The sequence below is a fragment of the Abramis brama genome (genome assembly GCF_963993115.1).
Source record: "Abramis brama genome assembly, chromosome: 6".
In the NCBI taxonomy this organism is placed as follows: domain Eukaryota; kingdom Metazoa; phylum Chordata; class Actinopteri; order Cypriniformes; family Leuciscidae; genus Abramis; species Abramis brama.
The window spans coordinates 32,157,028-32,184,212 of NC_139968.1; the positions used below are offsets into that span (position 1 = coordinate 32,157,028).

General features: G+C 40.6%; 2 protein-coding genes across 2 annotated transcripts; one reads left to right on the top strand and one right to left on the bottom strand.

Moving 5' to 3' along the window:
* Positions 1–8,543, top strand: LOC311085761 (uncharacterized protein). Its single transcript, XM_084118385.1, has 6 exons — positions 1–829; positions 3,082–3,417; positions 3,806–4,117; positions 4,491–4,607; positions 4,770–4,798; positions 6,821–8,543. The coding sequence occupies exons 1-6, from the start codon at positions 778–780 to the stop codon at positions 6,941–6,943; spliced, it is 969 nt and encodes a 322-aa protein (XP_083974511.1). The 5' UTR covers positions 1–777; the 3' UTR covers positions 6,944–8,543.
* LOC311085766 (SLAM family member 5-like) lies at positions 8,348–27,163 on the bottom strand. The gene is made up of 6 exons (XM_084118392.1): positions 26,886–27,163; positions 18,020–18,337; positions 17,017–17,301; positions 16,796–16,903; positions 16,621–16,682; positions 8,348–8,699 (listed from the first exon to the last, which is right to left on the bottom strand). Exons 1-6 carry the CDS (start codon positions 26,989–26,991, stop codon positions 8,652–8,654), a joined length of 927 nt encoding a protein of 308 aa, XP_083974518.1. The 5' UTR covers positions 26,992–27,163; the 3' UTR covers positions 8,348–8,651.
* Positions 27,164–27,185: the final 22 nt, after the last annotated feature.

The following is a 27,185-nucleotide window of genomic DNA, read 5'->3' on the forward strand; positions in this document are numbered from 1 at the left end:
TTCCGGTTTCTGGACTGGCTGCAGTAACACGTCTCTGTCCATGCGGGGGCGCTCGCGAGCGAGTGCAGAATGAATGGAGGTCTATGGCGAAAACCCCTCAAAATCCACTTTTCTCAGGATATAATTTTTTGTCTAGTAATTTGAATGTTGTATTCGAAAGGAGATGCAAAGAAATTACACATTGCTGGGTGTTAGATTTTTTAGAGCCACTTATTTGGTTTAAAAAGTCTTTTAAAATGTCAATGACGTCAGAATGCTGACGTCATTAGCAGAATGCTAGCCTGTTATGGGCAACAACAACTCAACCTGTAAGAAATCGAAAAGAAATAAGTACTCGTTCATTCAACTTTCGACCTATAACCTATGTTGAACTTGCAAAGCCTACAATAAAATCTGAGATTTCTCAACAGCAATCGGGTGAAAGAGACACATTTAGCCGTATAGCCCCATTGACTCCCATTCAGTCTGCACTCGCTCGCGATCACCCCCAGTGGAATTCTAATGGAACTGCAACCAAAATCAATACAATGGGGCTGAATAGGGAGTGCCAAGGCTCTCCGTAGACGGGCTCTGGCAGTACTCGTTCCTCTCTCTAGAGAGAACCGAGGTTACGTTAGTAACCGAGTACGTTTTTGCGCTCGGACATTGGGAATAACATAAAGCTTTTATTTCCATTTAACTGATGGAATTAATGCTCTTTTTAAGAATGCGAACCGCCAATAACCCCAAAGAAGAAGAAGAAGAAGAATTCATGGAATTGATCGAACAGCAGTGAAAATGAATTCTGAAGTCTCGTGGAAGATATGTGTTTTGTATTTTGTCCTACTCGGTAAGACATGCATTTACGATCTCATTTCCGTTCTGTCAGTTTTTTGTTACACTTGACAGAAGTCCATTTGTTATTTCTTAACTGATGCTGTTTTATGTGAGGAGTGAAGATCTGTTTTAGTTTTAGACACTTTTCTGAGGGTGGAGGGGACAGGAAGCACAGCAACTCGCCTTATTGGCTACATGGCCATTAGCACAACAACAAAAACATTTGTTAGACAAAGATCGCTTTTGAATAAATATTCATTCATCCAGACTGCGGCCTATGACGCAGTTTAATTTATGTTGTCTTAAAGCGAGCTGAGACTCAATGTACTAATACATTAATGTGCAAATTACGGAGATCATATTGATCAGGATGAGTCTACCAACAGTATTCATGGTGGCACTCTCAAATCCCTTAGTGAGCTGCTCCAGGTACAAATAAAAATATTAATAATGAAGGCAAATTAATTAATTGACTCGATTTCGTGTATCTGAACTTTCAGATACACGAAATCGAGTCAATTAATTAATTTGCCTTCATTATTAATATATTTGAGCATATAAGTGGCTAACAGACACTTATGCTAACCTGTGGTAGTTTTGTAATCTGGTTTTTAACGATTCAGTGGGCCTACTATGCTATTTATTTACAATCTATAAATATAGTACAGGCTGCCGGTTAATATAGGCTATTAAAGTGTTTCAACGTTTTATTGTAATTTCCGTTTTACTTTTATTATTATTACTAATACTTTTATTATGGCACAGTTCAAAAATCACAGTATTTTTTATTATTTTTATTACTATTGCCACTATGCAAAATTAATTAACAAATTGAACATTGAACCTTGAAAATAAAAGGAAGAGATGGGGTGTTTTCAGGCCTGTAGGTCATTTGCTTTGTTCCAGTGACTTAAATTGTTATGTTTTTTTCTGGGTGATGCTGCTACACCAACAAAATACCAAAAGTAAACATTTTAAAAAATATAGTGCCAAGTAAAATGCTACAACATGATTGTGTTAAAAACAATAAAATCAGATCTGTTCTTTAGTGACATGACAGTGTATTGCCAAATCATTTCTAATGTTTACAATGAAACTCAGAGTGAAAACTATGACAGTTAATGAGATTAATACTTGTCTGTAGGGGTTCAATCAGTTTCTGCCTGGGAGCACAATCCACTGGCAGGTCACCCTATTACCATTATTGTTATGAATATCTTCATCATAATAATAAAATAATGTATTTACTTGCAGCAAGAGTGGTATTCAGAGCTCAATAGTGGCTGGGTGAACTTAGTGGCCAGTGAAGTGGCATTAAGCCACCAGTCGGGATCCTGGTTCTTTGACCACTAAAATCAAGATAAACCTCCCTAAAACATGGATCATGTAAAAGAATGGATCCATTAGAATAGATAATTATAATAACTTATAATAATTATTATTAATAAATTATAGTAAATTCTAATGAATCATTTCCCATTATGAATTATGATGCATCATGCAGCTTGCAGCTTGGTCTATTGGGTCGGATTGCGTTCTCGTGAACACTCCTCATTCAAGTGATCTCGGGCTGTTTGTTTTATTGTGCATCCGAGCTCAAATTCCATGTTTAAACCTTTTACATGCCTAAACAAACCAAACTAAGGACGAAAACGCACCAGGTTCCAAAACAACTGCTCCAGACGAGCCTTACACAGTCCATACTTAAAGGGATACTTCACCCAAAATGAAAATGAGTCCAAAATGGCCATTCACTGCCATTATAAGGCTTGGAAGAGCCAGGACATTTTTTTAATATAACTCTGATTGTATTCGTCTGAAAGAAGTATGTCATGATGACTTGAGGGTGAGTAAATCATGGGCTAATTTAGATTTTTGGGTAAACTATCCCTTTAATTCCATATATTGCTTTGGTGGATATTGGCATATATGAACTCAGCAGTGGCGCTCGGATCCACAGCAAAGTCTGAGATTGCTTGAACGAAAACGAACTCTGGAGCGTTTCTGTTGTGGTGAGAAAGCAATCTGACCAAACAGACCAAAGAACCAAGCTATATTATAATTCATAATGGGAAAGTGTTGCATAAAATGCAGTGGGTGATGATGCTATGAGGTACGCTTTGAAATGTTGCCTTGTGAAAGCAAAATGATCCAGGAAGAAAATAAAATATTTGTAATATTTGTCCCTGTTTTGGAACAAAGCAAACAATCTACAAGATAATTCCAGTTTGAATTATAATAATTAACTCTTTATTTCTTCTTCAGGTGTGTCTGCTGTTGGTTCAGATGAAGTGTCAGTGTCAGTGATGGAGGGAGATTCAGTCACTCTAAACACTGGTGTTCAAACAAACCAACAAGAAGTTATTAAATGGTATTTTAAGGACTCTAGTATAGCTCGAATCAGTGGAGATCTCAGTTTTATCTGTACAGATGTTCAGTGTAATGAAGATACTGAGAGATTTAGAGACAGACTGAAGCTGGATCATCAGACTGGATCTCTGACCATCATGAACATCACAACCACAGACTCTGGACTTTATCATCTACAGATCATCAACACTGGCAATACCCGTGAAAACATCTTCAGTGTTTCTGTTCGTGGTGAGTCATTTAATGAATGTTTAAAAGCAGGTTATATGTGTTTAAATCACATTGTGTTTGCTTGTTGTCTTTACCAGCATCATTAAACAGAACAGAACAGAATGATTTAAAACTAATGTCTTTTAATTGGTGATCCATTAGTTTTATCTGTTAGTTTTATTCTAGTGAAGAAGACGATTTCTCATAATTTAATCCCTGATCATCTTTTCATATGATCTGTTTAAATGTATCTAATCATCATAATTATTGGGTTTTAGTTGTACAGTAAGTATGTTTTTATAAGCACATATGAAGTAGTTTTCATGTCTTTGTTGTAAATTTATCAGTTATCTTGTTGTTGAGTTTTCTCAGCACAAGATCCTCCAGCATCTGTTGGTTTGTGTTTCAGATGTCCCTGCTGCTGAACGAGATGAAGTGAAGGAGGGAGAATCTGTTACTTTTGATTCTGGTGTAAGAAACCCAAATGATTCAATGTCGTGGTATTTTAATGACTTTCTCATTGCTGAAATCACTGGAGATCAGAGTAAGATCTGTACAGATGATCAGTGTAATGAGAGATTCAGAGACAGACTGAAGCTGGATCATCAGACTGGATCTCTGACCATCACAAACACCAGAAACACAGACTCTGGACTTTATAAACTACAGATCAACAGCAGCAGATTCAGTATTGGCAGAACATTACCTGTAACTGTCATCAGTGAGTATAATCTAGTTATTCAATGCCTTTTCCCTCTACTTTTGAAATACAGTTCAGTATTATTGTTTTCATCGTGGCCTGTTTGAAAAAGTGCAGTTTTGAATAATAAAATATACTATTAGGTCTCATCACCTCTAAGTCTAACGTTATTTACATGAAAAAGGCTTAAAATTAGACATTTTTCCCAGTGAACACTGCTGTTTCCAGTTGAGCTCACACTAATGCTGTTTTAGCTTGTGGTCATTAAAAATGTACCAGATGACACTATTTATCAATATACAACTGATGCCCAATGTGGAAAGTTATAAAGATACATTGTTAAATACTGCATGGATTATCATTCTCTCTAGTAATAATGACTGTCTGTCTTCAGCTGTTCCAGGTTCAGGTGTGTCTCCAGGAGCTGCTGCAGGAATAAGTGCTGCTGTTGTTCTGCTTGTTGCTGCTGCTGTATATATAGCTGTGATTTACTATCGCATGCGTAAAAAAAGTGAGTATTACAAACAGCTGATTTAACAAGATGGAAATATTAGGTTTATTGTATGGAAAAAAACAACAACTTTATAATATGTAAAAATGTGTATTTCTATTGTTGTTCTATTTCTATTCTATATAATTAACCAAAGTAATATGTGATTAATTGTTCAAACAGGACCCAGGACGCAGCTCAATGGCCATCAGGTGAGATATGAGCACTGAATCTGTCCGCCTGCAAAAAACTGAATTTACACCACATTCTCAGTGCTTCTGCACTGAGAAGAATACAGTTTTATATTAGTAAGGTGTTATGCAGTGTTATTTGAGTATAATTGAGATTGTATTATTTTTATTAATAGTTTGAATTATTTTTTTTTTTTATATATATATATATATTTCATTTTAATTTAAGTTGTGTTTTTGTAGTTTTTTAATGTCTATATCAGGGATGGGCAACTTTGATAGTGACGACGGCCAAATTACTAATCCACACTCACACCTTTTACACAGTCTCACTCGATTTACATTTTATTGAGGGAAATCAATGTATTATTAATGTAATTCGGTTTTAAAGATTTTATTAAATATAAAACTTTGTAATTATGCTAATTCAAATGGTAAACTTCAGACAAGCAATATTAGCCTTCCCCAACAAGCAAATGTAAACTTCTCAATTGCATTGTCTGTAATTTTGCAACAAACAAATACAAGTACAGGTGTCCTATTTTTGATTACAAGTCTTGAGAACATTCTCAACTCAACCTCAGGGAACGGTATAAAAGTGTTTATTCAGATGTTTTTACCATAATCCATAATATCCACATATTACCATGAATACAAATATTATTTTTATACATTTATAACAACATATTTCAGTGCTGTCATGCATTTGGCAAAAAGGTTTTTTGGACAATGCATTTTACTAAGTGCAAGTCTGGCGGTGTCTCTTTCATACTTCTCGTTTGTGAGCAGTGCATTGGCGTAATGGCAATTTACATTGAAATCTTTCAACACAGATTTCGTTTTCCCATCAAACCAAACATATGGGTGGCACCTTGAACTTGGTAACTGAAAAACACAAATTTCACTGTCAAATTGAAATGTTTTTTTTTTCTTCAATTTTTTATTATTTTAATTTTAGCGTGCACATCCAACGCTGTAATTAATATGGGGATCAGCTGGAAATAGCTAATTCTCCTGATTTGATTTAGTATTAACATCATAATCTGAACGCAATCTTTCCATTACTTACTGTTTTAAAATTGGCCATCCGAGTGCTCCAGTATTAAAAGACAACGTTTTTTATTAATATTTATTTTAGTTTTAGTTATATCAGTAGTTCAAGTTAAACTAAATGAAAATGACAAGTATTTCCTTAGCAACTAGTTGAAATAAAATCAATTTTTTAAAGTTATATAAAGTTGTTGTTTTTTGTAATAATGATTTCCATGAACAAAAATGGTTTTAGTACTACTGAGATACTATTACAGTTTTCGTTAATATTTTGTATTATATTTTATATATTTGTTTATATTTTCTGCTTTCATTTTAGTTAAAGTTTTAGTAATTTCGTTGGAGTTTTTGTCATTTTAATTAGTTTTAATTAATTATATATATACGGTTTTTATTATTTTTTTATTTCAGTTTTAGTTATTTTAGTGCATCAAGTTAAACTAAATGAGAAATGTTGCCTTGGAAAATAGCTGAAATAAAATATTTTTTTAAATATTTTATTTCAGTTAACTTTTATTTTATTTCAAGTAACGAAAATAGTTTTAGTTTTAGTTAACTATAATTAACCTGATCTGAGTGTAACATAAATGTGCATGTGAACAGTTTCATTTTCTTATCCGTTGTTATTTTCTCCACGGATGCAGATCTTCACAGTTGAGCCAGTATCAATGACTCCCACATAAACTAAATTATATTCAAATAAAAAGTACAACTTTATTTAAAGAGCAAGTAAGAGTACCATTAATATTATTAATACAGTATTAATACTGTAGCATCAGTAATGTATTGCTGTAGTAAAGTAGATGACATTGTGTTGCAGTTTATCAGACTGAAGATTCATGAAGTGAAAAATCCCACATTTAGCATATTTTAATATTTTCTACAGAAACAGCCTTTGTACATTACTCAAATATGATAACTTTTTTTCTATTATTTTTTGTGTTTTTGTGACATTAATCTTGTTAATTTCTATGAATCTGTGTTTTATTACAGGAGAATGGTGAAACTGCCTCATTCAATACATATACAGACAAACCATCAGTGACTGCTGGTAATGGGGCGATCCTTAATGGAAATGATGTGGCTGTCATTGAGTTAAGACAAGATGACAAGTAAAGGAAATCACAGGGGATACGTTGAAACTCACTTCGCTCACAGAGTAACAGTGCGTCAATAATACCAGTCAAATTTGAACTCTACACCAAATTCAACACTACAGCAGAAACTAATTTGCAATAATTCGTCTTATATTTGTTTAATAAATTTAAACATGTAGCCTAAATATTTTATAGCATTCTAAAAAAAACGTTACCAGCAATAAATTTGGATAACAAGATTACTATTACTATTTAAAATAGTAACATGCATGGCACTATTACTATTATACTATTTGTCTTCATTGGATTTAAATGTTACAGAATTATTATTATTTTTCATTTCTTTTATTTTATATATATTTTTTTTAGCTGATTCTGTTGTTTATTGTAACTGTCAAAGGATTTTTTTTTTTTTTTGAGATGTGTATTTATGTTTTTGTTATAAATTAATGTCAATTTGAGTTCATTCAATTGTGATATTCACATACCTGGATTTACTTCCTGTTTTCGGTCGAAGTCCACAGTAGTCGATTGTCAAGTTCTCCACTGTTGCTTAGTTACCTATGATAACGTGCTTGAACTCGACAATCGACTACTGTGGACTTCGACCGAAAACAGGAAGTAAATACAGGTATGTGCGCTGGCTGAATTAACATCATTTTTATTCATATCTTTCACATCTACTGCAGTCAGATTCACCGTGTTCACTCTAAAGGAATCACTCACATTTTCTGTGCACTTGTAATGACACATCAAGGATGTTAAGAGGCTAAAAGCAGGTTTAAAACTTGCCCCATTGAAGTCAACAGGGTGCAAATTTTAAAAAGAGGATAACACGGTGTAGGCAACACCGATTTTTGTCGTTGTTCTCTGTACTGACAGCACTCCAAATTTACAAAAAAATGAGCTCAATGTTAAAATTGACCGGAGTTCTCCTTTAGAGAAAGAGTTCTCTATCCACAGTTCTCTTTTCCACTGTGGATAGTGGATTGTAGGCCTACCATGTGAAAGCATTGGGTAAATTCCATTTTAAACATAATCTATATGTTTTTGTTACCTTAAAAGGAAGACGAAAGTCGCTTAGTTGTGTATTTAAGCTCAATCTTACTGTACTACAGCAGAGAAACACGGAAACGCATAGACCTGCCATGAATATAACATCAGTTTCTCTCCTGACATATAAGAATAAAGATTTTTCTTGCCAAGATAACTGGTGTCCTGTCCTGTGAATCAAATAATAACGGGGAAAAGGCTTAATTCCAAGTCTACACATACACTGTGATGGTAAATTTGCCATTTAAATTTAAATTTGGTAAGGTTTTATAGAGATGTGATTTCTGCTTTGGACACTAGAGAGCGTTGATGTGCTTGTGATAGATTTGACTAAATGTCCAGCAGAGCATGCTAACAAAAAACAAGAAGTAAATGGGATCAGTATTTAATAATGAAATATTGATACATTTGGATGTGATAAACTTAAAATAGAGCATTTTAATTAATAATCTGGTTGCTGTTGCTAATCTAATGCTAATGGAGAACCACCAAATGATTCTAATACAGAGCATTTGCACAAAAAATAAAATAAATAAATAATCCAAACAATCAAATTATGTAATAGTAAGAGCAAAAAACAAAACAGACAGAAGAAAACCATCCTGGCAGAGAATAAATGTGAGCAACACCAAAAGGTGTAAGGTATTGCAATTCCGGTAGAAACAGTAGGCTAATCATCGTTTTTTAGGGACATTTTCATACACAGCATCCGTCTTTGATTTCTGCAAATGGAAACAAACTCAATCAGTACATCGATAGCAGAACAACTTTAAGTCTAAGTCTGATTTTCTTTAAAGTGTAAGTGTGAATCACTTTTAAAAGACCTTATTAATGTTTATCGTGTGTGCTAAAAGATGCTAAAGCAAAGCTGAATCTACAAATAGGCCAAAGAACTCTGTTTTTCAAAGAACTACCACTAGCCTATTACAGAACAGATGCTAACATGAAGCAGCAAGAAGAAATGACATCAATCATCCAGTTCACTGCATGTCTTTTTAAACCGTTAAATAATCAGACAGATTACTAAGTTCTGAAGGTTTGTCATGACAGTCTGTGCACTGATAATGATTGTCTTCACTGTTAGACTTTTCAAGGGTTTTTTACAGTAACTTACTGGCAACACTGTTGCCAGTAAGTTACTGTAATTAAGAGTTACAGTACCAAACCGTATTTCAGTTTTGTGTAATACAGTGCATTACTGTAAAAACGAAGCTAATCAGTAGTGCATTACTGTAAAAACTAAGCTAATCAGTACACTACTGTAATTATTTTTATTTGTACTAAATATAAATTAGAATTGATAATTTTGATATATGATTAATTTTATTTTTATCCTATATAAGTACTACTTTCATACAAACCAATTAGACAAAGTTATCACAAAATACCATTTTTTTATTTAAAACATTTCATATATATCACAAAATAAACATGCCAATGCTGGAAATGATGTGTGAAATTTTTACACATGAATGGGTGAGTTTAGAGACAACATTTTTTGTGTTAATTTTAACTCATTCATTGTGTTAATGATTTTAACAAAGTAAATATGTCAGAGAGGTTAACACAAAGATGTGTAAACGTGTTAAATTAACACATTATGTGCTGTCCTTCACTGCAAACATTTTTGAAAACATACATAAAACCATAAACAAAACATTAGCATTTGACTAAATGAATGTAGAGTCATTGGTTGTTTAGCTTATACAAGTATTATAATGAAATATCAACCATTACATTCATAAAACTGCAGAATATAAATACATTTTTAAGCATTCAAAAAGGAAATGTCCAAAACAGGACAAAACACAGTTCTTTTCACAATACAAGACACATAACCCCACCTTAAAAATAATTTCACTTATTTCCAAAAATGTGTTGGATTCATGTACACTGGTGGCCAAAAGAAGTATTTAAGTGTCGTAATGTTTTTGAAAGAAGTCTCTTTGATGCTCAAGAAACATTTCTTATTATTATCAATGTCTGACTGTCTACTCCATCTTTTCTACAGCATAGGAGTAAAAGTCATCATCAAAATAATCTTTAAAAAGCCAACACAATGTTTTTGTCCACCTTTGTGAATAAACGAACTTCTCCAAAGATTGGTTCCTGTTCAGAACTTGATTGACAACATCAGAGTGTTCCCTGGTCTGTGTGCGTGCCCACAAACACAAATGTACTCAGTCCTTCAGAGGAGATCCCGGTTCCAAAACTATATGAGAGAGAGAGAGAGAGAGAGAGAGAGAGAGAGAGAGAGAGAGAGAGAGAGAGAGAGAATATTAGTGTCACATTATTTTTAACCTCCTTTTTTGTTAATTTTTATTATTATTTTCACAAAAACTTAAGAATATATATTTGTAAACAGCTTTTGTCAATAAATAGCATACAAAAGAACTAAATTAAATTATGCCAGATTAAATTTTAATACTTACAAATCCTAAATTCTGTCCAAAAATGCTGAGATCCATAGAAAGACCGACTGAAATCGATGATTTTAGCCCATTTCAGCTTGTCTGCAGTGAAGGAGTACCTGTTTGAGACAAATACACAGTAAGATACATGCAAGAAATCACTGTGTGATGATCGTTCTCCTTCCTACAGTAGTTAACCCACCTGTGCGCTGATATTAGGACCGTGGAACTGCAATGGTAGAGTCTTCTGGCTAATAAAATATAAAAATAATGCAAAAATATAAACTTAAGTTGTTTAGAATGCTAGATTTGGTATGAATGAATTAGTGAGAGTTTTACTGCAGTGCTTACCTGGATACATTTAATCTGGTGAGACTGAACAAAGACAATGGTCCATCTTCTGATTGGTTCATTTGCTGTGTAATAAAGTTAGACATAATGCAAAGGTCACTTATTTGATATAAAGTTAGCCAATTTTATAGAGATTTTATAAGATATTGTAAGCTACCTAGTCTGCACCAGTGGCTCAAAAGCAATTTTCACATAGCGTATGCTAATCATTTCAGCAAACTTATCTCAAAATATATCACAAATGGGCTGGCCTACCTCTGGAATCTGGCGCGAATTGGCGCTTTGTTGCAGTTGCCTTTAAACACAAAAATGGAAGTAAATATTAAATTCCATAAAAAAAATATATAATATGGTATAGTTTGCAAACTAATGCTAAAACTATAAAGGTTCTCATCAGTAGGCCAACATTAGGCTATAAACAGAATTTCACATTAGTTTATTCACATTTATTGTTAATGTAAACGCGTTGCTCGTTGGCATATTCGACAATTCAATAATCTAACAAGGTGTGTAAAATGAAACGTTAGCTCAGTTTACCATGGTAAAGTTCGTTACCGCCATGTTGACGACGAGTAACGTTAGGCTAACATACTAGCCTGGGTGCCAGCCCGAACCCCGCCCACAATATTTTTTGGTCGGGAAGTTCGGTCTGGACTCGCTCCGTTGAGGAGCTATTATGCCCGAACAAAAATTGTTCGGACCAATCAAATTGTCAGGGCGGGCTTTATACGATGATGGACAGATGAGCAATGCAACGTAATCGTCCACGTCACCAAAGCGCTTGATTTGAATTAGTTTACAACAAAGACGACTGCTGCTGGAGAATTGAGATTTCACGAGTTCACATTTACAAATAAGTCAGATAGAATAAATGCGTTTATAAGATTTCACACAAATAAGTCGATAGAATAAATGCGTATATGACGTGCTGTCCGAGGAGAGGGCTGTGGGCTCGGTAGCCATGCTCCCCCGTATTCCTGGTTGTGAGAGAACAAGACAAGAGTGAGGATTCGGGGTGGTGGAGGGATGCTGAAAAACTGTCAAGGAGTGTTAGGTAAGTTTACAGAGTGAATATGCTTCCTCATGCTGATAGATAGGGTAACGTTAGACATGGTATTGTTTGATGACAAGTTTATATTGGATTGATTATTTGTACGTGCTCCTCCCGAACTTTGTTTATGAAACATCATGTGTAGATTCCGCCATCGCGTCTGTTATATCGACAGCGCATTCATTTTAAAAGAGGAACAGAGAGCCGCGACATTTTGTTGGTTGAAAATATGAATGAAGAACATGCGTCATTTACTCCGTTGCTCTGATTGGTTGTAGGTCTATCCAATTGAGTGCAGAGTTTTTTTTTTTCCTGGTTTGGTTGAGACACGCCCCATAATCAAATCTCTATGGAAAAGTATCAGACTCACATTCTGACTAGAATTGAGTATGACGACGTCAGGCTACTAACATACGTTAAACTGGGCACAATCCTGTCAACAGCCAGTCTATGGTCAACATACACAGAATGTTTTTTTTTTTTTACCTTGCTTGCTGATCTCTCTCTCGGTGAAGTGAATTCCGTCTCTTCCCCGGGCCAGACACGAACTTCGCTATCCAACAAAAGACAGACCCCATTACCTACACTGGATGTATGTCTGACGCGACACGACAAATCCCAGACAGTGTAGTGATGCGCCGCGGCCGTTATATTTCAGACGTAGTCCGATACGAGTCCAAGCGCTCGCGCTAGTTCTTACAAGGGATAAACAGGTTTGCATTTAAAGGTCCGGTCGCTTCAATGTGTCCAATATAGACAGCCTCTGGCTATTATAGCGTTGTAGACACGCGGTGTAAGGCAAAAATTAGGAAATAAAAAGCACGGTGGAATGGTGCCAGCCAGAGAGGCAGTTATGTCAAATACAGTAGTATACAGCAAATTTAAAAAATACAGTAAGTCTCTGTATGTGGTGTTAGACGTCATAGAAAATTCCCATGATGCAATTGGAATCACAGTTATTTACTGTAAAGAGAAATAGCAGTATAATACTGGGGGATTTAAAGTAAATAACTGTAGAAATTACAGAAAAGTCTAACAGTGTTTCACACAAAAGCAACAGCAAGTATACCTGTTTTTTCAGCACGTCTACAAAACAAACAAGGGCCGAGTGAATCTGCATCTCAGAATAATGAAGAAACAGAGCAGCTGCAGCTCGAGGACACACTTCAGCACAGATAACATGGGTAACAACTTTGTTATGTTTAAATGTGTGATTTAAAATGTGTGATTTTAGAGTAACAATGCAATTTATTAACTGTTCACATATGATTAGAAACAAAGGATTATTTAAATCAGTAGGCCACATCAGCCTCAGGTGTAACTGATTTCACATAATGAATACAATTCATAACAAATCATTATATTTGAACGTTTAATTGATTATATGTGTATCCCCGGCCTCAGGTCCTACTCGCCCCACTCTCTGCGGGCTCTTTCACATATGCCACGTTTGCAGTGTGCAAAACATCCACGGCTGCACAAACACAACATTTATTTATTGTTTTTTATTTCAAAACTAAAATTTGAAATTGAAAATGCTTTTTCAGCATTGTGATTCTTTGTACAGTTTTACAGTTTTACAATATTTCATAGACATATGTAGACATATGTAGTTTAAGCACTACATTTAAACAACATATTATTCAATTACTTTTAGAATTATATATTAAGTTGACCAAGCAAGTGGCAAAACATTTAAACATACTTTTCTTATTAAATCCACAAACATTTTAAATTTAATTTTTAATTTAAACGGACAAAACAGCCGGTTCTCGTGCCTTTTCATTTGGATTTTGATCTTTATTCATCAAAGAATCCAAAAAAAAAAATTGTACACAACTGTTTTCAAATTAATGTTTTTTGAGCATCAAATCATCATATTTGAATGATTTCTGAAGGATCATGTGAGTAATCATGCTGAAAATTCAGCTTTTATCACAGGAATAAATTATATTGTAAAATATATTAGCATAGAAAACAGTTATTTTATATTGTCATAATATTTAACGTTATTTTTATTTATTTTATTTTTTATTTAATCAAATAAGTGCAGCCTTGGTGAGCAGAAAATACTTATTTTAAAAACATTAAAAATCTTACTGATCCAAAACTTTTGAACGGCAGTGTATTATGGTCAAATTAGTATATTTTTTTCTGTCAATCTATGTTATTTTTATGCGAACAACGTGCGGTCACTTTAATTCAGCACGTGCAGCACAGCAAAAATAGACATGGCTACTTTTCGCAAATGTGAGTGCATTAGTTGTGAATAGCAGAGTTTAATATATGAGATGAGGACATGACTGCAGCGTTGATGAGGCCGAATCAAGAACATCCAGTGCGAGCAGGCTTTGACTATTTCAGTTTACTTAAAATTATTTTATTTATCCATTATATTGAAGAGACCTTTTTGAAGGATATTGGTTTATTTGCCCTTTTTCAGCACAAGAGCTTAACTGAGACTTGAATGTGTGTAGATGTTTAAGAGACTCTTGTGTCGATTGCAGTTTTTTTTTGTGTGTGTGTGTGTGTGTGTGTGGGGGGGGGGGGGGGGGGGGTTAGTTTTATTTCAACTTATAAACATATGATATGAACAAATAAACATTATGATTGCTCTCCACACAAATCAACTGTTTCTTGTTGTTCACTGAATCTTTGAGCCCTCAGTATGAGTAAAATACTTAAGTACTGTTAAAATCAGATACTCTGAGGCCTGAGTTTAGATTAAGCCAGGATTAGGCCTTAGTTCAATTTGGACATTTAAGTAGCTTTTTAAAACATGATTTAGAAAAAAATATATATATACAACCAGACAGCAACATAGTGTTGGCCCAGATCCGGCCCACATCCGGGCTGTGTGGATTCCAGGTGTACCAGATGTGGGCTGGATCTGGGCTGATACTATGTAGCTGTCTAGGCCCCTATATATTAAGTTGCCTGAAGTTAAAACAGCTCAAACATGCATTTTAGTCTGGGACGAGGCTTTAGCCTTGTCTGTGAAACCGGGGGAAGGCCTATAAAACTTGTACTCAAATGATATTAAACTTGGTGATTTGTAACTTGTAATTGAGTAATTTTTGCTATAAGATATCTGTACTTTGCAAGAACTCGTTAAACCTCTGGGCCCGTATTCATAAAGATTCTAAGAATCCTCTCAGAAAACTCTTAATTTAGCTTAAAAACTTTTATGTAGGAGTCTTAGCTTAAAAGCGATTCGGGACCGATCTGAGAGCAACTCTGAGTAAGGAAAATATAAAAACTTTTATCTTAGTGAGGAGGCGGGGTTGACCCCGTTGCTATGTATGACACAATCTTTTGAAGACTGTGATTGGTTGGTTGTCCAAGAAGGGAAAAAAAAAGTGATTTTAAGTATAGGGTCTATTCTAAGCCTCCACTTTGAACTTACATGCGTAATTTTTCCTATTTGATCGTTCTCTCACACACACACACACACACACACACACACACACATTATATATGTGTATATAAATCCTTTTTTTATTTACCATGCTGTTGATTTCCTATAAGGTATTTGATTGCTTAGAATGATAAAAATTGTTCCACTCTTTCCAGTTACACTGATTGCTGGCATGTCTATTTAAGCGGTGGTTTGAATGTTGGTTTTAATGTATCAAACATGGAATTTTCCCAGTTGCCAAATATCGTAATGTAGTGATTACTTTCATTTCAGGCGCTATGGCATTTCTGCGCTGTGTCTGAGATATTAGCGTGTCTCTAAAAAGATTAGTCACAAACATGATCCCTGCACGATCTAATCTATAGTGTCTTATTAACTCACTGTCATCCATTGTCTGCAACACATTTCTTCTCCCTCTTCGTCTTTCTGCCATTTTCTCCTCTGCTGAAGAAACTCTTAAGCCGCTTAAAAGTCCTCGTCCGTGCTCCTATCAATTTTGACCTTAAGACCTCTTTTAAGGGTTAAGATGCTTTCTGAATTACTTTTTTCTTTACTAGGAGTTTTTCTTTAATTTTAAGAGTAAACGCCCACATTTCTAAGAATTTTCTTAGAATTTTGTCACTAGGAGCTACTCTTTGCATTAAGATTCTTTATGAATACGGGCCCTGCTCTTTTGCAATAAGACAGAATTTAGCTATATTGATTTGAGATTAATACACATCTCGCTCAAAAAGTGTCGAGTCAAATGGAATCTCGGCCCATTATTTCAGCGCCTGTGTTTTCAGTATACGCCTATGTGGTTACGCCCAATTTTACAAGTTGAGAACTATTTTTGGCGGAAAAATATTGAAATAATGAAAGCGTGAATCGTGGAGGACGATTGAGCGGCCTTCATCACACCACTTTATGCACATCTCCTCGACCACAGCAAACACACAAGTCTGCCGTTAACAGTGGATAAAAGATTTCAGTTGGCTTGTAAAAAAAACAAGGCATAATGTTGTTGACTGACAGTCACCACATCACTATCACTGTATGGAAAAAGATACGCTGAAAGTGAATGGTGACTGAGGCTGTCATAAAAAATTGAGAAAACATTTTTAGATGAACTAAGCTTTTAATATAATGATTTATCAATTATAATCTATTACTGCTACTGAAATAAATAGGCTACAATAAATTGTGGTACATTTTAAATACATTTTCAGTAATACACTGAGGTGCTAACATGCTTAAACTGTCCTTTTGATCTGCTCTCTACTGAAGTTAGTAATGATGACAGTTTGAACGATTGATCACACACGTCTCTTCACTGACCATTTGGGGCCTTTAAAACAAAACTTCACTCAGCAGCTTCAATCACACTAACTGACTGCAACAACTTCTTGCAACACAGTCATCAGTGATCTTACCTTGGATCGTGTTTTTGGTTTACACAAAGCTGAAGCAGTTCTGTCTTCCTCCTGTGTCTGAACTGCATTAATAATAACACAGATGTGTTAAAATGAAAAAGTTTTCAATATCATTTAGAAATTTGTTCCTTAAAAGAATAAATATTTTTATAGATAAATAGCTTGTTCTTCTGACCTGTTTTTCTACATTTCCTGCAGATGCAGAAGATCACGACTATAGCAGCAATCATCAGAGATCCAGCAGCAGAGATCAGGACGATGTACAATAAAGATAGGCCTTGATCTGTAATGGAAAAAAATGAACCATTAGTGAATCTCTATCAAGCATCATCACTGTATTAACATGATAGATCAGGTCAGTAAATACACCCATATATCATCAGAGCTGTGTGGTACCTGCACATGTGTGACAGAGTGTGTTGATGTCCAGATGTGTGGTCTGGTTGCTGATGGGATTGTTCAGCACACAGCTGTAGGTGTTTTTATCCTGATATTCCACCTCCAGAGGTAGAGAGAGACTGATGCTGAGATCACACACACTGATGCTGGACAATACACTGATTCCTGCGTACCAGGAGAGAGTCGCATCACACACATTCAACACTGATGAACACACGAGTGAACAATTTAATGAAGAACAGTGTGAAGAGTTACGGATAATGACAGGAACAGGCAGACGAGCTGGAAAACATGAGAGAATAATCAAAGATGATCATTTTCGGTGTAGTGGGTTGATGGTCAGTGAGTGTTTCTCATCTCAAACTACAAAATGATTGTACATTCCAGTATGTAAATATTTAAAATGAATATTTGCAGTTTAGTTCAAGTTAAGCTAAATCAATAGCATTTGTGCCATATTACCACACAATTTATTTCCACTTGTCCAGCAGAAAAGCAAAAATCCGTGTTACAGTGAGACTCTTACAATGGCAGTGAATGGGGCAGATCCGTAAACATTAAAATACTGTTCAATAGTAAAGCCACAAGATGTGAACGATATGAAAAGAAATGTAAATAGAAAATGCTTACCTAAACTTTTCTGTGTAAAGTTCTAATCTAATTTTACAATGTTGTCGCTTTGATACTATAACTCAAAAAAGACCCTAAAGCTCAAATAATACACAAGTTTTAACAGATTAACTAATGTGCTTTTATTAAATGATAAAGCGTCACATTTCTTCTTTTAAGCCATCCAAATAAGTTAACATTCACTTTAATTGTATGCACCTCGCCGTAACCTCCATTTTTTTCCTCTTATTTAAAAGAATGAGGGGCGAGTCAAAATACATTTTGTATTAAGCAATATTATACCACAAATTCTGTCGATTCTGCTTAACTTATACTGAAATCAAAATATTACTCTATTAAAACAAGAATATGTGAACACGTCTCCACTCACCATACACAGAAACTCTGAATGTTTTTGACAACCACTTAACTCCAGTTATCTCTAGTTGATAAACTCCAGCTTGTTCAGTTGTGGTGTTTGTGATGGTCAGAGATCCAGTTTGATCGTCCAGCTTTAGTCTGTCTCTGAATCTCCCATCAGTGCCGTTATATGTGGAGAAAATCCCAGCAGCTTTACTGATTTCAGCTAGCAGAGACGTTTCAGCTCCAAATTTCCACAGTACATCGTCATCTTCATGTATTTCAGTAAGATCAGTGTTTAGAGTAACAGAATCTCCCTCCATCACTGACACTGAATCACCAAACACACCTGGAGAACATGAAGAGGTTTTGTCACTGATTAAGGCTCTTTTTGGTTTACAAATTCTGAAATCAGATTGAATTTGTAACTAAATGTGATTTGAAGAACAGCGGATGTTTCAGTAGCTTTAAATATGGGACTTTTTCAGCTCACTGAAAGATAGGCCTGAATCCAAATGTTTGATTTAACTACCTGGGAAAAATAGCAAATGCAAGAAATATATTGGATATATATTTATAACGTACTCGGTTACTAACGTAACCTCTGTTCTCTCTAGAGAGGGAACGAGTATTGCGTAAGCTAGCTTACGCTGCGGGAAAGTCTCCTTTCTCGAGATACTGAAGCCAAAAATTATCCTAATTTTTTAAAACTTGTCAACGCAGTGCGGCAGCCTGCAGACCTAGGGCAAGCGAATCGCGTGCCCATTGGCTGCTCTGCGGCAACTGCAGCAGCCTATGGCTGAGCCTTGCGCGTGACGTCACGTCCAATGAGCGCGCTTGGCGCGCTTAGTGCGTCACAGCCCGTCATTAGGGGTGTGGCTTAGCGTATATAAGCAAGGAACAGAGGCTGCTTCGCTGGTTTCTGTCGCATGAAGCGAAATGAGCTCGTGGCGAGAGCACGGCGGGTTACGCAATACTCGTTCCCTCTCTAGAGAGAACAGAGGTTACGTTAGTAACCGAGTACGTTCTCTTACGAGAGGTTCTCTCGTATTGCGTAAGCTAGCTTACGCTGCGGGAACACCTTTGTCAACGCCGTGCGCGCGCCCAGCATCCTGAATGAATCCCATGGGGAGCCCAGGGAACGCGAAGCGGAGCTGGGCGGCCAAGATACCACAGTACACAAGCACATAATATGGGGCAGGGAGCGGCACAGCCGGTCCAACTAACACTTCCATATAGTGTAGCTCAACCAGTAGAGCTAAATCAGCAGCGTAGCCCGCGCACAGACAGTGGGCTGGCTTACGCGAGACTTAGACTGATAGCACTTTGGCCTGCAAAGCGGGAACTTCCAGGTTGTAAAACCTAACAAACGTGGAGGGGGAGGCCCAGCCTGCCGCTGCACAAATGTCATGAATGGGAATCCCACTGGACCACGCCCACGATGAGGCCATGCCTCTGGTGGAGTGTGCCCGAATGCCCAAAGGGCACTGCAGGTTTTTAGATGCGTAAGCAGCTGCGATAGCATCGACTATCCATCTGGACAGGTGTGTTTCGAGGCGGCGAGACCCTTGGTGCGCCCACCAAACGAAACAAAAAGCTGCTCTGAACGCCTGAAGGCGGCGGAGCGCGAAATATAGCTTCTCAGCGCCCTAACTGGGCAGAGGAGGTGACTATCTGCCTCGCAGCCAGTATTCGGCAGGGCTGAAAGGGAAATGACCTGCGCTCTGAAGGGAGTGCCCAAAATTTTTGGGACGTACCCATGCCTCGGTCTGAGAATAACTTTAGAGTCATTGGGTCCGAACTCGAGGCACGCAGCGTTAGTGGATAACGCGTGAAGGTCTCCCACACGTTTTACTGAAGACAGTGCTATCAGAAAAACGGTTTTGAGCGTGAGGTATTTCATATCCACAGTTTCTAAGGGTTCAAAGGGATGTGCTTTCAGTGCGTCTAAGACCAGTGAAAGATCCCACATAGGAACCGAAGGGGGTCGCGGGGGGTTCATCCTCCTCGCTCCTCTAAGGAAGCGGATGACAAACTCGTTCCTTCCTAATGCGCGGCCCGGCTCTGAAACAGAGAGCGCTGAAATGGCCGCGACATAGACTTTGAGCGTGGAGGGGGACCTGCCCGCGTCCAGTAGCTCTTGAAGGAAGCACAATACTTGCGAGACCCCACATGTCTGTGGATTGAGCCCTCTGGTAGTGCACCATTTGTTAAACACAGACCATTTAGACGTGTAGAGCCGCCTCGTGGAGGGGGCTCTAGATTGTATGATCGTGTTCATCACCCCTTCTGGTAGATCAGCATGTAATTGTTGAGGCTCCACGCATGCAGAGACCAGTGCTCTGGGTGGGGATGCCAAATCGAGCCGCGGGCTTGAGAGAGAAGGTCTCTCCGCACCGGAATCGGCCAAGGGGCTGAGTCTGCCAATTGTATGAGTTCCGGGAACCAAGCTTGGTTCTCCCAGAACGGGGCTATGAGGAGCACTGTGTGGCGCGCTTTCCTGACTCTCTCGATGACCTGAGGCAGCAGAGAGACTGGTGGAAACGCATATAGCGGGCCGCTGGGCCAAGGCTGGGCCAGCGCGTCCTCGCTCTTCGAAAAGAACGCTGGGCAGTGTGCGTTGTCTTTTGACGCAAAGAGGTCGACTTTCGCTCTGCCAAAGCGGCGCCACAGCGACTGGACTGTTTGGGGGTGTAGAGACCACTCCCCAGGGGGAACGTTGTCCCTGGACAGTCTGTCGGGGCCCTCGTTCAGATGGCCAGGCACATGCGATGCTCTCAGAGAGCGCAGAGAGTGCTGAGCCCATACGAGGAGGCGTTCCGTCAGGGCGCAGAGTTGCTTTGATCTGACACCGCCCTGGCGGTTCACATAGGCCACTACTGAAGTGTTGTCCGTGCGGACTAGAACATGGTGACCATGGAGGAAAGGGAGGAAGTGCATGAGCGCTTTCTCGACCGCGAGCATCTCTAGACAGTTTATGTGTAGGAGATTCTCCTGGTCTGACCAGTGGCCAAAGACCGGTCTGCCTTCGAAGAGCGCTCCCCAACCTAGGTTGGACGCGTCTGTTGAGACAACTTTCCGGTGTGAAACCACTCCCATATTCACTCCCGTGTGATACCATTCGGCTGCTAGCCAGGGCTGCAGGGCTGAGACACAGACCTGAGTCACTCTGATTAGCGAGCCGCCGGTCGCCCAGGCTCGATGGGATACGCGCGTTCTCAGCCAGCGTTGAAGCGGGCGCATGCGCAGTAAACCCAGCTGAAGCACTGCTGCAGCTGAGGCCATATGCCCCAGAATGCGCTGAAATGCCTTCAGGGGAACCCGGTTGCCTTCTTTGAAGGATGCAGCGAGGCGCTGGATGCGGCGCGCGCGCTGCTCCGACAATCTGGCCGTCATCGCCACCGAGTCCAGTTCTATTCCGAGAAAGGAAATCGACTGCCGGGGCGAGAGCGAGCTCTTGGTCCAGTTGACCGCTAGACCCAGACCCTCCAGGTGGTCGAGTAGCGCTGTTCTGTGAGACACAAGTTCTGTCTCTGACTGCGCTAGAACGAGCCAATCGTCCAAGTAGTTCAGAATTCGCATTCCCTGACTCCTCAGGGGAGCGAGAGCCGTGTCCATGCATTTCGTAAATGTACGGGGTGCTAAAGACAGGCCGAACGGCAGGACTGTGTATTGATAAGCTCGACCGTCGAAGGCGAATCTCAAAAATGGCCTGTGACGGGGAGTTATCTGGATCTGGAAATACGCGTCTTTCAGATCGAGAGAGATAAACCAGTCTCCTGGGCGAATTTGCGCGAGGATCTGTCTGGTTGTAATCATCCTGAACGGCCGTCTCATGAGAGCCTTGTTCAGATGTCTCAGATCTAAAATAGGTCTTAATGCTCCGTCCTTCTTGGGAACGAGGAAGTAACGGCTGTAAAAGCCTGACTCGCTCAGGGAAGGATGCACCTGTTCTATGGCCCCTTTTCGCAGCAGCTTTGTTATTTCTGCTTGAAGCAGATGTGCTGTTTCCAAACTCACTTTCGTTTCCGTCTGCGCTAGAAAGCGCGGAGGGCGACGAGCAAATTGGAGCGAATAACCGTGTCTTATGGTGTTGAGCACCCATTCTGACGTGCCCTGAATAGCCTCCCATGCTTTTGCATGCATAGCTAGGGGTCGAATGGTCTCTGGGTTCAGATCGCCGCGTTGCGCGGGATGGGGAACCTGTATCAGAGAAGACGGGGCGGCGCGCGCGCCGCCGATGCTCGGACACGAGGGCAGAAGAACAGGGCTGGCCGACTGTGCAGAATTTAGTAGCTCGATCTCGGACGATGGAGCGTGAACTGCTGTCAAATAACCCAGGCGCGAGAGCGGCGTGGGGATTATGGTGTCTGAAAGTGGGCGCGCGTGCTCGTGAGCTGGCGCGGGATTTGCACTTATGACACGGCCAGTGTTTGGGGGCTTTATGAGGTTTGCAACCTGTCTGGCAGAGCGGGCAGTGGACAGGTGTGAGCACAGGGCTGTGGGCACATTTCCTACACTTGATGCTCGAGCGGAAAGTTTCCGCTTTAAGAGATAGCGCTCTGGACGCGTTGCCATGGGAACCTGGTCTGTGTGAGGCAGTGAGCACACGGGAGTGGGCACTTTTTCTACACTTAATACCCCTGCGGCTTGAGCCGTAGCAATTTGAGGTAACTGAGTGACAGAGCGAGCAGCGAGTAGTTGTGAGCACGGGAGTGTGGGCACATTTACTACATTTAGTACTCGAGCGGTGTGAGGCCGCTTTATGAGAGAGCGCTCTGGGCGCGTTACCATGGGGATTGTACTTGTGTGAAGCAGTGAGCACATGGGTGTGGGCACATTTTCTACACTTAAAGCACTTATACTCTTTTTGAGATTTATCTGGGTCGCCGTGAAAACGGCGTTTGTGTGCAGGCGAGCGAGTGTTAATACTGGCTCGTTGGCTGCGGTGTGTGCTGCTGCAGTAGCCTGAACATAGGGGACTGACAGAGCTGTGCGTTTTGATGGCGGTCCGGCCGTAGCGGGACTCAACCATCTTTTCCTCCTTGCGGATGCTAGGAGGACTTCGCGGGCTCGGGCTTCAACGCGATCTTGGGCCGCGGGCCCCGTGGGGGCGGCGGTCTGTGACGGCTGGTCGAGCGCGACCTGGGGCGATTGCCCTGGCGTCGCTGCGAAGCGCTGGGGGGCCTGGAAGAGCGCTGGTTAGAGCTGCGCACAGGAGGCTGAGTTTGAGGGCGGCCTGTGGCTGAGCTCGAACGGCGGGGCAGGAAGAGGTCCATCGCCTGCGACGCCTTTTGTACCTCAGAGAACCGATCCACAATTCCGCTGACCGCAGGGCCAAAGAGGCCGGTGGACGAGAGTGGTGCGTTCAGAAACACAGCGCGCTCTGACTCACTCATGTCCGCGAGCGTCAACCAAAGGTGTCTGTCGATGACGGTGAGCGCGGCCATGGATCTGCCGATGGCTTGAGCAGCGGTCTTGGTAGCGCGCAGCGCGAGATCCGTAGCGCTGCGCAGATCGGTTAAGGCAGACTGATCCGAGCCCTTCTTGTCCAGTTCACGGAGGAGGTCGGCTTGAAGGATCTGGAGAATAGCCATTGAGTGCAGGGCGGAAGCAGCCTGGCCGGAGGCGGCGAAAGCGCGGCCGGCGAGAGCTGAGGTGGTCCTGCAGGCTTTAGACGGCAGGGCAGACTTTGAGCGCCATCTAGCAGACGGCGGGCAAAGGTGCGTTGCCACAGCATCCTCAACGGCGGGGATGCCGTTATAGCCGTTCTCGGCGGCTCCGTCCACCTGGGAGAGAGCCGAGGAGACTGGCGAGCGGAGTCTGGTGGAGAACGGAGCGTTCCAGGACTTAGAGAGCTCGGCGTGGAGCTCAGGCAGGAAGGGTGCTGACCTAGAGGCAGGCGCAGGGCGGCGGCTAGGCAGAAAAAACCCATCAAGGCGATTGGGCTCCGGCTCCTTAGGTGGGGACCAATCCAGTCCCATTCTCTCGACCGCTAAAGTGAGGAGGCGGAGAAGCTCTGCGTCAACACTAGCGCGGGTTCGAGAAGACTCCAGAGTCGAGGGGGCGGAGCGGTGAGAGCCCGACCACTCCTCGCTGTCAGACGCGAGCAGAGAGCAGCTGTCAGCGGCATCATCTGCATCATCCCCCAGGGCGACGGCAGTGCGGGCAGTGGCCGGCCGCTGCGCGTCGGTGAAGGGTGGGGGGGAAGGAGAGAGCGAGGCTCGCGGGAGAGGTTCCGGCGAGCACTCAGCTGTAGCGTCCAGTTCCGGCGGCCTTTGAGAGCGACGTTTCTTATTACGTGGCCCGGAAGAAGCGGCCGGAGAAGGTGGAGTTTCTTCAAATTTAGCGAGTCGAGCCCATAGGGTCGACATCGGTAACTCCTCACACTGTTCGCAGCCGCCCTCGGAGAGAGCGCGAACAGCGTGGTCAAAGCCCAGGCAGAGAGCGCACAGCACGTGGCGGTCTCCGTCGCTGAGCGCGGCTCTGCACGAGCCACAGGATGTGCGAGGCATTTGAAACAACGCCTCGCGCTCTTTTAGATGCAAGTGTGTCGCGGCGGACACACAAACACACAACACAGAGCAGAAAAGGATATATATGCCGGATGGCGCAGCAGGCAGGGAAGGCTGAAGGCGGCGAGCGGCCGGCGTCCTCAGGCTGAGATCCTCGGCGTGCTGGTCGCTGGATTCGACGGCGGCTTCCTCGGAGATCAGCGATGCGAAGAGCTTCGCTGAAGAGACAGAAATCAGCGAAGCAGCCTCTGTTCCTTGCTTATATACGCTAAGCCACACCCCTAATGACGGGCTGTGACGCACTAAGCGCACCAAGCGCGCTCATTGGACGTGACGTCACGCGCAAGGCTCAGCCATAGGCTGCTGCAGTTGCCGCAGAGCAGCCAATGGGCACGCGATTCGCTTGCCCTAGGTCTGCAGGCTGCCGCACTGCGTTGACAAGTTTTAAAAAATTAGGATAATTTTTGGCTTCAGTATCTCGAGAAAGGAGACTTTCCCGCAGCGTAAGCTAGCTTACGCAATACGAGAGAACCTCTCGTAAGAGAACTTGTCTTACCAGTCAGACTCCACCTGCACAAACAGAACAAAACAAGCGCATGAAACATTTTCTTCAGTGGTTCAGTGAAAAATCTGATCTAATAAAAACTATCCGCTGAAAACACAATCATCTCATGTTCTTGTCAGGTTCACAGAGGTGTGATTCTAGCAGCTCATCTATTGAGTCAAACTGAAACTGCTGCGGTCGGTTTTCTTCAGAAATGTGGTTTGATCTGCTGGATGGACAAACAGCTTTTGCACGAGAATGGCCATTTGTTTGATTTGTGTTTAGTTTGTAGGTGAAGGGCTTCTTCCTGTCTTGCTGTGATGAACCTCACAGTCTGACTTCCCTCCTACACAGAACTATCAAACTTTAAAGTGTATAAAGTATAAACTTTATTCTCACTATTTTGTGCACTAACCACTAAGATATTCTTCCTTTACATTAAGTCTGCAAGTGAAAATTGTATCATAATTGTGTATCTTGCATATTTAAACACTAACTAATTTGCTAATTGAAATAATTGTTATAAAACTCCATTTAGGAAAAATCAGATGCAAGAAAGGGCAAATCAAAGCTTTTCTCTCAACTGTGATGTAAAATGATATATATCAGTGGGGATATATCAGTGGGGATTTCTTTAAGACTGCAAGGTAAGCTCGGCTTCCCCCATAATGTCAAAAAATGAATGGTCAAATATGTAGGCCTACTATGTGTTAATATTTTATTGCCTAAAAATGCGTTAGAAAACGTTAATCTCAAAGACGAGTTCGTTCAGAATCAGCTACATCAGGTCGGCTGACTCGATCTCCTTCTCATACATTCCCGTAGCGTCATATAGTGCATTTCCCTGTTGAAGCCCAGCGTCCATTGACTTCTATGGGGCTGCTTTGAACAGGGGCATGTTCAAGTTCAAAACGGTGCGCAACGTTTTGTTACGGTTTCCGGGTTGAACGTCATGTTTCCTGGAAACGTGCAACGGGGTTTGAGATACGTCAGAGCCCGTCTACGGAGAGCCTGCCCACTCCCTATTAAACTCTATACGCTGATTTCACGCAGCCGCCATTTTGAACTTGAAAGTGAGGCTCCGGTGGGAAGAACCCCGGAAGTACAGATAAACAACAATGCCTTGGACTACCAACCTGAAGCTGCTGCCGCGATTTACACTATTGGAAGATAATATCTAATATAGGATATGTATATAGTTCATTCCTGCTTCATTTTTTACTCTCTGAATTATATATAAAAAAAATATTTTATTTATAAACAAATTTCACTGTATATAGTCTAAAGTATGAAAGAAATGTATGTACAGTTTTAGAATTGACACAACATCATTAAACACAACAATACGCCATCGCATTCACGACTCTCCCATGATTAAAGGCGACACTTCCGGTTTTCTTCCCACCGGAGCCTCGCTTTCGATTTCAAAATAACGGCTGCGTGAAATCAGCGTATTGTACCGAATTTTGGTTGTAGTACCACCAGAGTTCCACTGGAGGCGATCGCCATGAGTGCAAAATGAATGGGAGTCAATGGGGCTAGACGGCTAAATTTGATTCTTTCACCCGATTGCCATTGAGAAATCTCAGATCTGATTGTAGATTTTGCAAGTTCAACATGGGTTTTAGGTCGAAAGTTGAATGAACGAGTACTTATGTCCTTTTGATTTCTTACAGGTTGAGTTGTTGTTGCCCATAACACGCTAGCATTCTGCTAATGAACGCTGATTGGTCAGTGAAGGACTGATTACGACCAGAGATACCGCTTGATGGCATGGTGTCATCCGCAGCGGGACCAGAAACAAACAAAACAAAAACTCTTCTAGCACGTGTGTTTACCTGTGTCAGCTGTGTTGTCGATGCCTCGAGTGAAAAGAAAGTGCAGAGCGCGAACGCACCAGAGTGAGTGAAGGATTGCCGTTAAGCAGTATCTCTGGTCGTACATGTGTATGACGTCATTGACACTTTAAAATACTTTTTAAAGCAAATAAGTGACTCAAAAAAATCTAACACCCAGCAATGTGTAATTTATTTGCATCTCCTTTCGAATACAACATTCAAATTACTAGACAAAAAATTATATCCTGAGAAAAGTGGATTTTTATTGGTATAGCGCCATAGACCTCCATTCATTCTGCA

What these genes read in the sequence shown, in the direction of transcription:
- LOC311085761 (XM_084118385.1), top strand. Translation starts at nt 778, where the DNA reads ATGAATTCTGAAGTCTCGTGGAAGATATGTGTTTTGTATTTTGTCCTA. An exon ending in CTTCAGTGTTTCTGTTCGTG is followed by an intron (nt 3,418 to 3,805) that starts GTGAGTCATTTA and finishes TTTGTGTTTCAG; the next exon opens with ATGTCCCTGCTGCTGAACGA. An exon ending in ATTACCTGTAACTGTCATCA is followed by an intron (nt 4,118 to 4,490) that starts GTGAGTATAATC and finishes GTCTGTCTTCAG; the next exon opens with CTGTTCCAGGTTCAGGTGTG.
- LOC311085766 (XM_084118392.1), bottom strand. Translation starts at nt 26,991, where the DNA reads ATGTACGACCAGAGATACTGCTTAACGGCAATCCTTCACTCACTCTGG. An exon ending in ACTCTGTCACACATGTGCAG is followed by an intron (nt 16,904 to 17,016) that starts GTACCACACAGC and finishes TTTCCATTACAG; the next exon opens with ATCAAGGCCTATCTTTATTG. An exon ending in AACCAAAAACACGATCCAAG is followed by an intron (nt 8,700 to 16,620) that starts GTAAGATCACTG and finishes TTCCATTTGCAG; the next exon opens with AAATCAAAGACGGATGCTGT.